The sequence below is a fragment of the Chlorocebus sabaeus genome, chromosome 25 (assembly GCF_047675955.1).
Source record: "Chlorocebus sabaeus isolate Y175 chromosome 25, mChlSab1.0.hap1, whole genome shotgun sequence".
NCBI classification, from domain to species: Eukaryota; Metazoa; Chordata; class Mammalia; order Primates; family Cercopithecidae; genus Chlorocebus; species Chlorocebus sabaeus.
Genome location: NC_132928.1, coordinates 74,161,650 through 74,177,481, shown reverse-complemented (window position 1 = coordinate 74,177,481; position 15,832 = coordinate 74,161,650). Strand labels below are relative to the sequence as shown.

General features: G+C 43.7%; 1 protein-coding gene across 1 annotated transcript in view; it reads right to left on the bottom strand.

Annotated features, from left to right (window-relative positions):
• GPR137B (G protein-coupled receptor 137B) overlaps positions 1–15,832 on the bottom strand; it is a 69,318-nt gene that overhangs the window by 19,800 nt on the left and 33,686 nt on the right. Inside the window, exons 3-5 of the mRNA XM_007989876.3 lie at positions 10,373–10,595; positions 9,133–9,282; positions 5,158–5,286 (exon numbers count right to left, since the gene is read on the bottom strand). Coding sequence (XP_007988067.1) covers positions 5,158–5,286; positions 9,133–9,282; positions 10,373–10,595 — 502 coding nt within the window. The remainder of the gene's footprint in view (positions 1–5,157; positions 5,287–9,132; positions 9,283–10,372; positions 10,596–15,832) is intronic.

The following is a 15,832-nucleotide window of genomic DNA, read 5'->3' as shown; positions in this document are numbered from 1 at the left end:
ATCAAATAGACACAATAAAAAATGATATAGGGGATATCACTACTGATATATCACTACTGATCCCACAGAAATACAAACTACCATCAAAGAATACTATAAACACATCTACGCATATAAACTAGAAAATCGAGAAGAAATGGATAAATTCCTGGACACATATACCCTCCCAAGTCTAAACCAGGAAGAAGTCGAATCCCTGAATAGACCAATAACAAGTTCTGAAATTGAGGCAGTAATGAATAACCTACCAACCAAAAAAAGTCCACGACGAGAAAGATTCACAGCCGAATTCTACCAGAGATACAAAAAGGAGTTGGTACCATTCCTTCTGAAATCATTCTAAATAACAGAAAAAGAAGGAATCCTCCCTAACTCATTTTAATGAGGCCAGCATCACCCTGATACCAAAACCTGGCAAAGACACACACACACAAAAAGAAAATTTCAGACCAATATCCCTGATGAACATCGATGCGAAAATCCTCAATAAAATACTGGCAAACATAATCTAGCAGCACATCAAAAAGCTTATCCACCACGATCAAGTCAGCTTCATATCTGGGATGCAAGGTTGGTTCAACATACACAAATCAACAAACATAATCCATCACATAAAGAGAACCAATGACAAAAGCCACATGATTAACTCAATAAATGCAGACCTTCAGCAAAATTCAACACCCCTTCATGCTAAAAACTCCATAAACTAGGTATCGATGGAACGTATCTTAAAATAATATCTATTTACGACAAACCCACAGCCAATATCATACTGAATGGGCAAAAACTGGAAGCATTCCCTTTGAAAACTGGCACAAGGATGCCCTCCTCTTACCACTCCTATTCAACATAGTATTAGAAGTTCTGGCCAGGGCAATCAGGCAAGAGAAAGAAATAAAGGGTATTCAAATAGGAAAAGAGGAAGTCAAATTGTCTCTGTTTGCAGATGACATGATCATATATTTAGAAAACCCCATTGTCTCAGCCCAAAATCTCCTTAAGCTGATAAGCAACTTCAGCAAAGTCTCAGGATACAAAATCAATGTGCAAAAATCACAAGCATTCCTACATACCAGTAACAGACAAACAGCCAAATCATGAGTGAACTCCCATTCACAATTGCTACTAAAATAATAAAATACCTAGAAATACAACTTACAAGGGATGTGAAGGACCTCTTCAAGGAGAACTACAAACCACTGCTCAAGGAAATTGGAGGACACAAACAAATGGAAAAACCTTCCATGCTCCTGGATAGGAAGAATCAATGTCGTGAAAATGGCTATACTGCCCAAAGTAATTTATAGATTCAATGCTATTCCCATCAAGCTACCATTGACTTTAACAGAATTGGAAAAAACTACTTTGAACTTCATATGGAAGCAAAAAAGAGCCCGCATAGCCAAGACAATACTAAGCAAAAAGAACAAGCTGGAGGCATCACGCTACCTGACTTCAAACTATACTGCAAGGCTACAGTAACCAAAATAGCATGGTACTGGTACCAAAACAGATATATAGACCAATGGAACAGAACAGAAGCCTCAGAAATAACACCACACATCCACAACCATGTGATCTTTGACAAACCTGACACAAACAAGCAATGGGGAAAGGATTCCCTATTTAATAAATTGTGTTGGGAAAACTGGGTAGCCATATGCAAAAAACTGAAACTGAACCCCTTCCTTACACCTTATACAAAAATTAACTCAGGATGGTTTAAAGAGTTAAACATAAGACCTAAAACCATAAAAATCCTAGAAGAAAACCTAGGCAATACTATTCAGGACACAGGCATGGGTAAAGATTTCATTCTAAAACACCAAAAGCAATGGCAACAAAAGCCAAAATTGACAAACGGGATCTAATGAAATTAAAGAGTGTCTGCACAGCAAAAGAAACTATTATTAGAGTGAACAGGCAGCCTACAGAATGGGAGAAAATTTTTGCAATCTATCCACCTGACAAAGGGCTAATATCCAGAATCTACAAAGAACTTAAATTTACAAGAAAAAAACCACCCCATCAAAAAGCGGGCAAAGGATATGAACAGACACTTCTCAAAAGAAGACATTTATGCAGCCAACAAACATATGAAAAAATGCTCATCACTGGTCATTAGAGAAATGCAAATCAAAACCACAATGAGATACCATCACACCAGTTAGAATGGCGATCCAACAGATACTGGAGAGGACATGGAGAAACAGGAACGCTTTTACACTGTTGGTGGGAGTGTAAATTAGTTCAACCATTGTGGAAGACAGTGTGGCGATTCCTCAAGGATCTAGAACTAGAAATACCATTTGACCCAGCCATCCCATTACTGGGTATATACGCAAAGGAATCTAAACCATTCTACTATAAAGACACATGCACGTGCATGTTAATTGCAGCACTGTTCACAACAGCAAAGACTTGGAGCCAGCCCAGATGTCCATCAATAACAGACTGGATAAAGAACATGTGGCACATGTACACCACGGAGTACTATGCAAGCAGAAAAAGGGATAAGTTCATGTCCTTTGCAGGGCCATGGATGAAGCTGGAAACCATCATTCTCAGCAAGTTAACACAAGAACAGAAAGCCAAACACCACATGTTCTCACTAATAAGTGGGAATTGAACAATGAGAACACATGGACACAGAGGGGGAACATCACACACCAGGACCTGTCGTGGGGTGGGGAGCTAGGGGAGGGAGAGCATTAAGAGAAATACCTAACGTAGGTGACGGGTTGATGGGTGCAGCAAACCACCACAGCACATGTATACCTATGTAACAAAACTACACATTCTGCACATGTACCCCAGAACTTAAAGTATAAAAAAAAAAACCCAGTGATGTCCATCAATGGATGAATGAGTAAGCACAATGTGGTCTATCCATACAATGAAATATTTATTTGGCAATAAAAAGGAATTAAGTACAAATATATGTTACAACGTAGATGAATCGTGAAAAGCATTCTGCTAAGTGAAAGAAGCCAGTCACAAAAACCCACATGCTATATGATTCCATTCATATGAAAGTCGAGACTAGGGAAATCTGTAGACACAAGAGATTATAGTGGCTTATGCCCAGGGGTAGGTCAGGGACAGAAAGGAAATGGGGAATGACAGATGATAGCATGGGGTTTCCTTCCGAGATGATGAAAGTGTTCTAAAATTGGCTGTGGTGATGGCTGCACATATGTGAATATCCCGCAAACCACTGAATTACACACATGAAATGGGCGAATTATATAAGTGAGTTACATCTCAATAAAGCTGTCTTTAAAAGAAAAAAAAAAAACAGCCAGGAGTTTGAGACCAGCCTGGGCAACACGGCTCATGAAAGTAATCCCAGCTACATGCGAGACTGAAGCGAGAGAATCGCTCAAGCCCAGGAGGTCAAGGCTGAGGTGAGCTGTGACTGTGCCACTGTACTCCAGCCTGGGTGACAGAGCAAGACCCCTGTCTCAAAAAAGAAAAGGACAAGGACAGAGATTCTCAAACTTTACAGTTCATTCAGACCACTTGGAGTGCTTATGAAAAATGTACATTCCCAGAACCTACTGCAGAGATTCTGGTCTGGGTCTCCAACACGACCTAAGAATGTTTACACCAAGCGCCCTGAGGGATTCTGAGACGGATGGTAAAGAGCTGCACTTTAACTATCTCCTTACCTAGACTCTGAAGTTTGGCTCTAATGATGCCAAGTTTAGAGACCTGTTTGCACCAAATGAATTATGGATACAAATGTTAGATGACATTTTTAAAAAATGCCCCACCTGCAGTGTATTCCTTTAAAGTTGATGGGTATGAGTTAAGTTATAGATTTCCTCACAAAAGAATATTAGACTTTTTTCCTATGTAATTACAGAAGTTATAGATAGGACTATTAGGTCATGTATATTAAGAATATAATTTATTCTCAAAACCTTATGATGCCAGAGAAGGCTACAGCGTAGCACAGGGATTAAAACCATGGACTCACACAGGCGCGGTGGCCTATGCCTGTAATCCCAGCACTTTGGGAGGCCGAGGCAGGTGGATCACCTGAGGTCACGAGTTCGAGACCAGCGTGGCCAACACAGTAAAACCCTGTCTCTACTAAAAATACAAAAATTAGCTGGGTATGGTGGCGGGCATCTGTAGTCCCAGCTACTTGGGAAGCTGAGGCAGGAGAATCGTTTGAACCTGGGAGGCGGAGGTTGCAATGAGCCGAGATCATGCCACTACACTCCAGCTTGGGCAACAGAGCGAGACTTCATCTCAAAAAAAAAACACAAAAAAACAAAACAAAACAAAACAACCCAACCAAAAACACCACCATTGACTCTGGAACCAGACTGCTCAGTGTGAAGCCTGGCTATGTCTCTGGCTTCCAAAAACAAGATAAAACACAGGTCAGTCATCTGGGTATGAAATAAGAATTGTGAATTACTGGAGGACGTTACTCATCTATGCCTTCCTCACCACCTGCCCTTTGCTCACATTGCCCCAAATCCACTCCCTGTATTTTTTCTATGGGTTTCATAGATCAGTAAGTCAAAAAGCTACCCCTAGTTTGTGTGGTTGGAATAATTTACAGAACAAGGCTCCCAGATGGTTTCTCATGCTACTTGGTTTTGTATTTTCTGTCCTGTCCCCATAAAGACATTTATATAAAGTTGGTTGAACAGAAATGTGACCAAACTCGGGGAGCAGCTTTAGCATTCCTTGCAATAATGTTTCTTATTGCCCTATCCTCCCATTCCCTAGCCACCATCTGGCATACTATTTCCTATGAGTATTTTCTATTTCCTGTTTCTATTTCTCTATTCTCTATTTTCCTTTGCTATTAGAAAAGCTTCTATATTTGGTATGTGGCAAGTCCAAGTCTCAAATACTAGTGAGGCAATGTTGCATTAAAAAAATAGTTAATCACTTTCCCCAGGCCTTAAGATGCAACTTACAATACTTTCATTTCTTTTGTAAAATAAAACTAAGCTGAAAAACATTTTCCCTCAAAAAATAAGGGAAATGAATGTCTCAATAAAATAGTCAAGGAAACTTTTCATACCACCACAGAATGGAAGAGGCCCTCTTCTCTAGTGAAAAGTGAAGAAAAGGTTCTAATTGCAGGTTTCATGATCATAATCAGGTCCCAATAGAAAATGGTTTACTTACAAGGTCCTTTGTAGGATTTCTAACTCGGAAGAAATAAACTACTAAGGTGGTAGGTAAGAGTTCCCAAACAAATAGCACCACTCCAAATAATACGTATCCAGCATCTCCCAGCTGATTCTTCAAATCTGCCTGTTAGAAAGAGAGAGGGAGAGTCATTAGACCAAGGCAAGAGGAAATCAATTTGATTCCTTCTAACATGAACAGAGAATAATTCTAATACTATAGTACAATTAATTCCCCTATATTTTAGAATGTACTATAGAATATACTATGTTGATATTTCTATTTAAAGTATTAAAATATAGTATAGTACATTCTCCTAAAATATGCACATTGAAACCAGATAATAGTAATGGTCTAGACCTCAGACAGGGATTATTTCAACCATATGGGATAAATGATTATCTTCTTCAAAATATTCAGACAGAAACTTCTAACCTAGGATGTTTTAATACTTCATGCCCCCAAAACTCTTAAGTCCAAATTCACACTCTCACTTAAATCTAAGCTGATTTTCTTCAACAATTGAATAGTGAGAAGGTTATGCTGCCTCCTCCTAAATTCTTGAGAGCAGCATATAACTATTATCCCTTAGTCTCATCCCTAGGATAAAGAGGTCAACTCTCAAACTTTTCTTCACATAAACCATATCCTGTTGTTTACCCTTTAAAACCTACTGCAGGCTAGCTTGTCTAGAAAAACAATCCTCAGAGCCTAAGGTGTTTGGTGTGCGGCTCAGTGAGATGGCCAGAGAGCTTGGTGGAGCAGTGTTCTCTCTTCAGAACAGACAGAAGGTTCGTGAAGAAAGTGCATGGTTGGGTCTGGGCAACCATATCAGAAAGGCCATTGTTTCAAAGAAAGAACGTACCTTAAAAGACCCAAAACACCTACACTTAACCGTTTTGCCTTCTCTGTAACATCATCCTTAAAGCATGGTGACCAAAACTACTCAGGCTACTTTCAGAAAAATCACCCTCCTACTTCCTCTACATCACATCTCAATCACGTGTTCTTTTTTGATTCTGCACAAATAAGGTATACAACTGTGGTCATTTGTTTGCTTGCTCCTAGATTATTTTGGTGGCAACACACATCTAGATAACCATAAATATCCCATAAAAATAGAAGAATTTTAAAGATTGTCATATTTTGAATCTATTGCAATTATAAATTTATATATATATATATTTTGTTTGTTTGTTTGTTTGTTTGGAGACAGGGTCTTGCTCCATCACCCAGGCTAGAGTGCAGTGGTGTGATCACAGCTCACCTCAGCCTTCAGCTCCTGGGCTCAAGTGATCCTCCCAAGCAGCTAGGACTACAGGTGTGTACCAACATGCCTGGCTAATTTTTTAATTTTAATTTTTTATTTTTTGTAGAGATGAGGTCTCAAACTTCTGGCCTCAAGTGATCCTCCCAAATGCCAGGATTACAGACCACTGCACCCACCCATAAATTTTTTTGTCGCTTGCTTGTGAAAGCAAGATTAGGAAAGTACAGAAATAAAGAATGGCTACTCCTCCATACACAGAATTTATAGGCAGAGCACCCATGCATTCTTAATTGAAAGAAAAACTGAAGTAATTTTGTTAAAACCAAATATTTGTTGTTTAATGGATACAGAGTTTGTTTAGGAAGATGAGAAAATTCTAGAGATGGATGGTGATGATGGCTGCACAACACTGAATGTACTTAATGCCAGTGAACTGTACTCTTAAAAATAGTTAAAATCGGGCCAGGCAATGGTGGCTCATGCCTGTAATCCCAGCACTTTGGGAGGCCGAGGTGGGCGGATCACGAGGTCAGGAGTTCAAGACCAGCCTGGCCAATACGGTGAAAGACCATCTCCACTAAAAATACAAAAAAATTAGCCGGGTGTGGTGGCACTCGCCTGTATTCCCAGCTACTCAGGAGGCTGAGGCAGAAGAATCATTTGAACCCGGGAAGTGGAGGTTGCAGTGAGCTGAGATTGTGCCGCTGCACTCCAGCCTAGTGACAGAGACTGACTCTGTCTCAAAAAAAAAAAAAAAAAAAAGGTTAAAATAGCAAATATTAAAATGTTATGTATATTTTACTACAATACAAAATCAAATCCTTTGTGTATTATGCTTGTCTCTAATTAATCATTGTTTAAAGTTTAGATTTTCATATACTTGATTTCCTCAAAATAGTGCACACCCTTAGCAGTGCCTTGCCCCGCTTTCTGCCATGTTTGTCGTATCGGTTTGGGTTCAGAGATGTGGTTTTAATCCTTTCTAATTATAATACAATTTTACCTTGTCCTCACAGGTTTAGCTTATGATCATTTTATTCTTTCTTCCACTATCTAAATGCAGCTGAGGGTTTGAGCACTGTTGAGATGTTAGAAGCACATTTATAGATGGTTAGGTATTCAATACTTTTCCAGGAAAAGCTAAGGAACCTTTGCACATCAATCTAATACATTTATAATAGGGAAGTTACATTTCTTTACTGTTAATGGCTAATCTGTGTGTCTCTTTTCCTTAGTGGACCACAAAGCTCCCAAAGGGCAGGGAATGAGTCTGTTTGGTTTTGTATCCCTGGCATTTTTCTCAGTGCCCAAGATAAGGAAAAAAAAAAAATGCTGTTTGTCAAATGAGTGAATGGTGGTTCATTCTCATTGTTGTTTTGAGTTTTTGTGAGCGTGGATGGCAGATGACATTTCACTACCTTTGTTCATTTGCTTTATGACTCGTAACTTATACATGTATAGAACGAATTTTTAGAAGGAGTATCATACTGCAACAACTAGTGCCATGAGCTTTTTAAAACTTTAATATCCTCAGTCACTTTTGTCTAGATTTTCTCAAATGCCGTGTACATACTCTATTAAAAATCATTCTCTCCCTGAGGAGGATGATGACAAAAAAAACATTCTCATAACTTCATAGTCCTATGTATTTTCTGAAATCTGAATACAATTTGCTTAATCTTTGCAAATGTCACCCTTTAATAATACCATCTTACATTTATATGGAAGCATGTTAAAAAAAAAAAAAAAAGTAAGTACTGGCTGGCGCAGTGGCTTACACCTGTAATCCCAGCACTTTGGGAGACCGAGGCGGGTGGATCACCTGAGGTCAGGAGTTCGAGACCAGCCTGGCCAACACGGTGAAACCCCATCTCCACTAAAAATACAACAAATTAGCCAGGTATGGTAGCAGGTGCCTGTAATCCCAGCTACTCTGGAGGCTGAGGCAGGAGAATCACTTGAACCTGAGAGGCAGAAGTTGCAGTGAGCTGAGGTCGCACCATTGCACTCCAGCCTGGACAACAAGAGCAAAACTCCATCTCAAAAAAAAACAAAAAAAAAAAAAAAAAAAAAAAATTAAGTACTGCTTAACATGAGCCCTAAGAGGGAGAATGGAGTGAAAAGTATGTGTGTGCACATGTGTGGATACATACACACATATACGTAATCTCCTGCTTTTCTCAAAAGACATGTGAAAGGGAATGAGGCAGGTGCTGTGATCCCATCTGACAGATGAGTTCAGATGCCACACAGGGAAGTGACCTCTCAAGGTCACTCAGTCATTCACCAGGAGAAACAAGGAGCCTGTACTTCTCTGCCATGTGAATCACTGAAATGCAAATACAGTCGGCCCTCCATATCGGCGGGTTCCACATCTGCGGACTCAACCAAGCGCGGATCAAAAATATTTGAAAATAACAAATACTAGTAACAATTAAAAATAGGCATTTTCAAACAATGTAGTATAACAACTGTTTGCATGGCATCTGTGTTGTGTCTGGTATTGTAAGTCATCTAGAGATTAACTGAAAGCATACAGAAGGATGTGTGTAGGCTCCATGCAGATACTACACCATTTTATATCAGGGACTTGAGCATCGAGATTTTGGTATTGTCTGGGGTCCTGGAACCAGTGCCTCGAGGACACCAAGGGTCAACTGTGGTCCCTGGTCAGGTGACACCTCCTCAGCGCCCCCACTGACCTGGTCTGATACATTGTACCAGTCGTAATCGAAGGAATGGACGCTCTTGTTCTGAGAAAATGACAGGATGAACAGGTTGTAGCAGGCCCGAGAGGTGTAAAGCAGTATTACGGTGACACCGATGGCAGTCACTTGACACACGGAGGAGCCCTGGAAAAGAGGGAGCAGGAGGTATGGGCCACTCCAGGTCCAAGACACCAGCCCCCTCCCCAGCCCCTGCCTGGTATCAGTCTGGTAAAGCCCTTTGGGATCTCGGGGCACTGTGGTCTCGTTGGGTCTTCCATCAGAGTCCTTTTCACACTCCTTCCTACAATTTCAAGTATCTTCATAAGGACCCTGGGGCTTGGTTTGGAGATGCCTTTAACGGGGTTAAAATACGCACCATTTTCCCGAGGCCTGGAGTGTACGAGCAAGAAAGTCAGAGGCTTATTGGCTAAACCTCTAATGACTACTGCTCAGCTCCAAGAGGATCTTCTTGGCTTCTACACACAGCAGGTGAGCCCGGGCCAGGGCCTCTGGCTCAAGGAGGCAAGTAAACAATCTCAGAGGGACAATGGCTGGGGCAGAGCTCAGGACAGCTCTGTCCAGAGTCTTTGAGGCTGGGAATACAGGAGCCCTCATGTGACTTTGGGCTTGGAATTATGTGGACATCAGTGATTTGTGTCCCACGTTATGAAGCTATCAATTTCCAAAGACAGTTAAAAGACCCCTGGCTCAAAACGGATAGTTAACATGACCAAAAAACTAAAACCGACTTTTGAGTACTGTTATTAGACAGCCAGTCATTAACTAAATCTGAGATGCTATTTTCTTTTGCCAGTAGTGCTTTGTTAGCTTATGTGCCACAGGGGTGAGCTCACGAGGTCAGGAGATCCAGACCATCCGGGCTAACACGGTGAAACCCTGTCTCTACTAAAAATACAAAAAATTAGCCAGGCGTGGTGGCAGGTGCCTGTAGTCCCAGCTACTCGGGAGGCTGAGGCAGGAGAATGGCGTGAACCCGGGAGGCGGAGCTTGCAGTGAGCCAAGACCGCGCCACGGCACTCCAGCCTGGGTGACAGAGCAAGACCCCATCTCAAAAAAAAAAAAACCCTTAAATAGCCCCTGTGTGGGACACAATAAAACAGAGAAACTCAAGGCAAAATCAAGTCTAAAATTCATCAAAATGCACTTTTGCAAACCAGGAAACTATTTTTAGAACACGTTTCATGGGAGGGATCTTGACCACATTTCCACCTACCTTGGACTCCAAGTAAATGTTGGCTAATGACATCTTAGAGATTTTGTAGAGACAGATGGAGAGAGAGACGGCACACAGCACGAACAGTGTGTCATTAATGGCCACTCTTACGGAGACGATAACCTTCCTCTCCCAATTTCCCGTCTTTACCAGCACAGCACACGTTAAATTCACCAACAGGAAAACAAGGCTGATGAAGAGGGAGGCCAGGTAGAGGGGCAACCTGGAAAGCATGAGAGAAACTTGTCAACTGCCCATCCCAGGTCGATCTAGAAGGAAACTGTGATGTGTTTTGGTGAACTGCTAGAAGCAGACACACCAAAGATTACATTTAAGAGCTTGGACAGCTGGGCGCGGTGGCTCCTGCCTGTAATCCCAGCACTTTGGGAGGCCGAGGCAGGCGGATCACGACGTCAGGAGATCAAGACCATCCTGGCTAACACAGTGAAACTCCGTCTCTACTAAAAATACAAAAAATTAGCCAGGCGTGGTGGCAGGTGCCTGTAGTCCCAGCTACTCGGGAGGCTGAGGCAGGAGAATGGCGTGAACCCGGGAGGCAGAGCTTGCAGTGAGCCAAGATCGCACCACTGCACTCCAGCCTGGGTGACACAGCAAGACTCCGTCTCAAAAAAAAAAAAAAAAAAAAAAAGAGCTTGGACTTTGGCAGTAGACGTTCCCAGATTCAAATTACAAACTGACCCCAAATTGTGGCTCTGGATGGTCCTTTACCTCTCTGAACTCCACTTTCCCTATCTGTGGGATGTTGTGAGGACTGAGAGCTCACGCACATTGGCTGGTGTGGACGCTTACTGAGCGCTCCCTACTCACATCGAAGAGTGAAGAGCATGGCTGGGGATGGAGTTTTACAGGCATTCTGACAACTCCACATTGTCAGAATTAACTTAGGCCAAATGCAACCTCTCTGAGCCTTGGTTCCATCACTTGAAAATAAGACTACATAATACCTACCTTATTTATAGGTCTTTTGTGGGGATTAGATGAGATAATGAATTTGTATAACGCATTTTACCCCCAAAAGTCATTATTGACATGGAGTCCAGAGAGCACTCACTAATGTGATTAAAAATCTGCCACAGGCCGGGGTGCAGTGGCTCACGCCTGTAATCCCAGTACTTTGGGAGGCCGAGGTGGGTGGATTGCTTGAGGTCAAGAGTTCAAGACCAGCCTGGCCAACATGGTGAAACCTCATCTCTACTAAAAATACTAAAAGTAGCTGGGCATGGTGGCACACACTTGTAATCCCAGCTGCTCAGGAGGTTAAGGCACGTACTTGTAATCCCAGCTACTCGGGAGGCTGAGGCAGGAGAATCACTTGAACCGGGAGGTGGAGCTTGCAGTGAGCCGAGATCACGCCATTGCACTCTAGCCTGAGTGACACAGTGAGACTCAGTCTCAAAAAAAAAAAAAAAAAAAAAAAAAAACGTGCCACAGAAACTGCCCAAGTATCAATAGATGCAAAACTCTACTTCATTGGCTATTTTTAACCTGTAGTTTCTCAGAGCTACACACTTCCTAAGTGACCTGTATAAAATCTATGGGAAAACCCAGACATGAAAACTGGGATTCTAGTCCCAGATCTAGACATGCCACTGATGATGAGGGAGTGGGGAGGGAGAGGCAGGGGGTAGAAGAGAAAGAGGCAGACAGAGAAAAGGAGACAGAGAGGAGCAGGGGGTATGGGCCAAAGAGACCTTGGTTCAGGCCACCCAGGTCCGTGCCCAGCTGCAGTTTTACTTCCTGCCTTCAGATTCCAGTGTGACACAGCAACCCCCACTTACTCAGGCTCATCTGAATGGCATTTTATGTCTTGTCATTAATAATGTACGACCCACTGGCAAAATCTCTCACATAACTTTCAGAACCCAGTTCTACCAAAGAACTCTGTCTACCCGGCTCCCGCTCATCCTCTAGATCTTAGCTCAAACAGCACTGCAGCAGCCACACCGCGACTCTCCCTGCACCTCCACACATGCACACACACCACGGGTACACAGGCAGTCCGGTTTCTCTGACATCTGCTCTCCTGGTCCCCTGTATTTTAACTTCACAGACTCATCACAGTTTATAACAACACAGACGGGCGACCATCTGATCAATGCCTGCGTCTCCCCAGACAGAAAGTCCCGTGGAAAATGAGACTCTCCATTTCCACTCTCTCCATCCACGCTGTAGGTGGCAGGGTCTCCATGAAGAAGGTTTAAGAGGGAGGGAAGAAGGAAGGAGTCAGTCCACAAAGCATGACATCAGCTCTCAAAAGCTGCCCTTTTATTTCCTATGAATGCTCCAGCACAGCAGCTGCTAGGTCTTCCCCTGGCTAGTGGGGAAACGACCCGTCACAGGGGAATTAAACAACTTTCTGGGGAGGCGAAAAGGACTGCAGGCTTTTCGCTGCACAGCCCTGTGCTGGGGGCTGGCTGCTCATCAGGCCAGTGCTGAGAGAGTGGGATGAAGACCCGCTTGGAGGCGGCCCGGGCCTCCAAGCAGCTCACGGGGGCAGGAAGGTGCCACAGTAAGGAACGTGTGTGCCCTGGAGGAGCGATACAATACTTGCATCAGACAGATGAGCAAGTCGGACATGCAGGAGGGGAGCCGCCACCCCAGCATGGCTGCAGTGGGATGGGAACAGCGTCCCCCACCCCCCAAGAGCTGTGTGATGATGGGGAGCGCTGTGAAGTCTTGGGGATTCGACCTCACGTGTCATGATGATGTGCTCAGAGCTTTTCAAACAAACATTAATGATTTGCCACGGACAGATTCTTTTCTAGGCCCTGATCGCTGAGCAAGTCTCCTCATTCATGTCACAGGCCCTGCTGTTCCCTCCGCACCTCCAACCTCTTCCCCACCAGACTGTGGGCATGAGAGGGGCAGCCCCACCCTCCCACATCCCCAGCCTCAAAATGCCATGCCGGAATCCCACTAAGTGCCCTATCTTTCAATTCTATGACACACTCTTTGCTTCATGTTCTCATGTTTCCACGGTCAGGATCACCTTGCACTGTGGAACACTGCATTCAACGTGGCAGTGCTTCTTCTCCTCCTGGAACCTGTTGTAAAGCCCTGGGTGTAGGAGGTCAGAATCGGGAAACTGAAATTTGCATGAGACCTTGAGCCAGTCACCTAACCAAGCAAGCCCCGCGGCTTCCTCCTCTCTAGAGCTGGAGGTGTACGGTGTCAGTCTCTTGGGGCCATGGAGCGGGCCAGGGAAATCATGCCTGTGGAGCTTTGAGGGCAGCATCTGGCTTACAGGTTTTCATGTGCTCTGCCCCATGTTCTTGCAGTGATGGGGGAATCAGGGGAGGGGGGTATGGGCCAAAGGAGCTGTGGAAAGAGACAAAGGCAGGGCCACTTGGGAGTTACCAAAATCTGTATTCTAGATTCTCAAAAGCTCTGCTTTTATTGTTTTATCTGCTGTGCTTTTGTGAAAAGCGCTAGATAGAAACATGTAGAACCGGCTGGCCATGGCCCTATTGTTTCTGGACCCTTGCTGGTGTGTACACACATTCCACGTAAGCAGCCACTTACGTTTTCCAGATGATTCCTTGTGGGTGCTGTCTGAAATACAGCTGACCCTTGAGCAATACAGGTTTGAACTGTGCAGGGCCACTTATGTATGGATTTTCCTCCACTGCCACCCTTGACACAGCAACATCTTCCTCTCCCTCCTCCTCCTCCACTTACTCAGCATAAACACAATGAGGATGAAGGCCTTGATGATCATCCGCTTCCACTTAATGAGTAGAAAATTTGTTTTCTCTTAGGATTTTCTGTATTTTTTAAGAGACAGCATCTGTGTCAACGAGGCTGGAATGCAGTGGCACAAGCATGGCTCACTGCAGCCTCGAACTCCTGGCCTCAAGTGATCCTCCCGTCTCGGCCTCCCAAAGTGCTGGGATTACAGCTGTGAGCCACTGCACCTGGCCTACACTCTTCCTCAGAAAATATGCTTTTTTCTGTAGCTTTTGTATGACTGACTTCAGACATCTTTTGTCTCAAGCCACGCCTCTGATCTGAGTTCCAGACTCATGTCCCTAACAGCCTGCCATTCGGAGGCCCTGCCCCCTCAAGCCAGCATGTCCCAAACTCAATTCCGAATGTCCTTTTTTTTTGAGTTGGGGTCTTGCTCTATCACCCAGGCTGGAGTGCAGTGATGCAATCCTAGCTCACTGCAGCCCTGAACTCCCAGGCTCAAGCGATTCTCCCACTTAAGCTTCCTGAGTAGCCAGGACTACAAGCGCATGCCACCACACCCAGCCTGTGTCCCTCTTCTAACACGCCTCTAAGTATTCCTATTTCTGTTAAAGGTGCCATAGCTTTTCATAGACTCTTTAACTGTAATGTGCTTCTTTGATTCCATCCACCCCCTATGTAATCCATTGTCAAGGTCAGTAGATTCTTCTTTCCCACTCTATCCATGCCTCCTGTGCCAGCCCCACACACCGTCTCATGCCTCTGACCAGAACTAATGTAGTTTCCTAATTCACCTTTGCCCTAAAGCCCCACCCCACATCTTCCAGACCCAAGCACTCAAGAGGCAGCTCAATCTATGGACAGGCTACATGCTAATCAAGCTGGTCAACTCCATGTTTTTTTGTTTTTTTGGTTTTTTTTGAGACAGAATCTCACTCTGTCACCCAGGCTGGAGTGCAGTGGCGCGATCTCGGCTCACTGTAAGCTCCGCCTCGCGGGTTCACGCCATTCTCCTGCCTTAGCCTCCCAAGTAGCTGGGACTACAGGCGCCCATCACCATGCCCGGCTACTTTTTTGTATTTTTAGTAGAGATGGGGTTTCGCCGTGTTAGTCAGGATGGTCTCGATCTTCTGACCTCATGATCCGCCCGCCTCGACCTCCCAAAGTGCTGGGATTATAGGCGTGAGCCACCGCGCCCAGTGAACTCCATGTTTTAAACATGTCCGGGTGTCTCCACATCCCGTCTTTCTGCAAGCTGATTTTTCTGCTTGGAACCTTCCTCCCCCTTGATTTTTATGTATCAAATCCTAGTCTCTGAGCCTTTAGGAGGCTTTGTTTAGTCTACTAAACAAAAGCCTGTTATTATCTTAAGAAAGGAGGCTGTGTTGGGAGATTTGAAACAATATGGAAAAAATATGTGTGATCTAACATCAAGTTAAAAAGTCAGGATGCAAAATTGGAAATGCAATACAGACATCAATTTTGTCTTGGGAAATCTGTATAAAAACCTACAGTGGAATACATCATTGTATTTCCTTAGGGCTGGAGGGGGGTTTATGTTGGGAGGAAGGAAGGTTCAGTGGACTTGCTTTCTTTCTTTCCACATGTCTATATTCACAAAATGTCTATCTTTTTCTATTTTATAATTTTTTTCCTAATACGCTTGTTATCACTTTTATAATGCAAAACCATCTCGCAAAACAAGTTTTTTTCCCTCTATGCCTGCAGCTGTGGTAGAAAGGGAGCGACCTG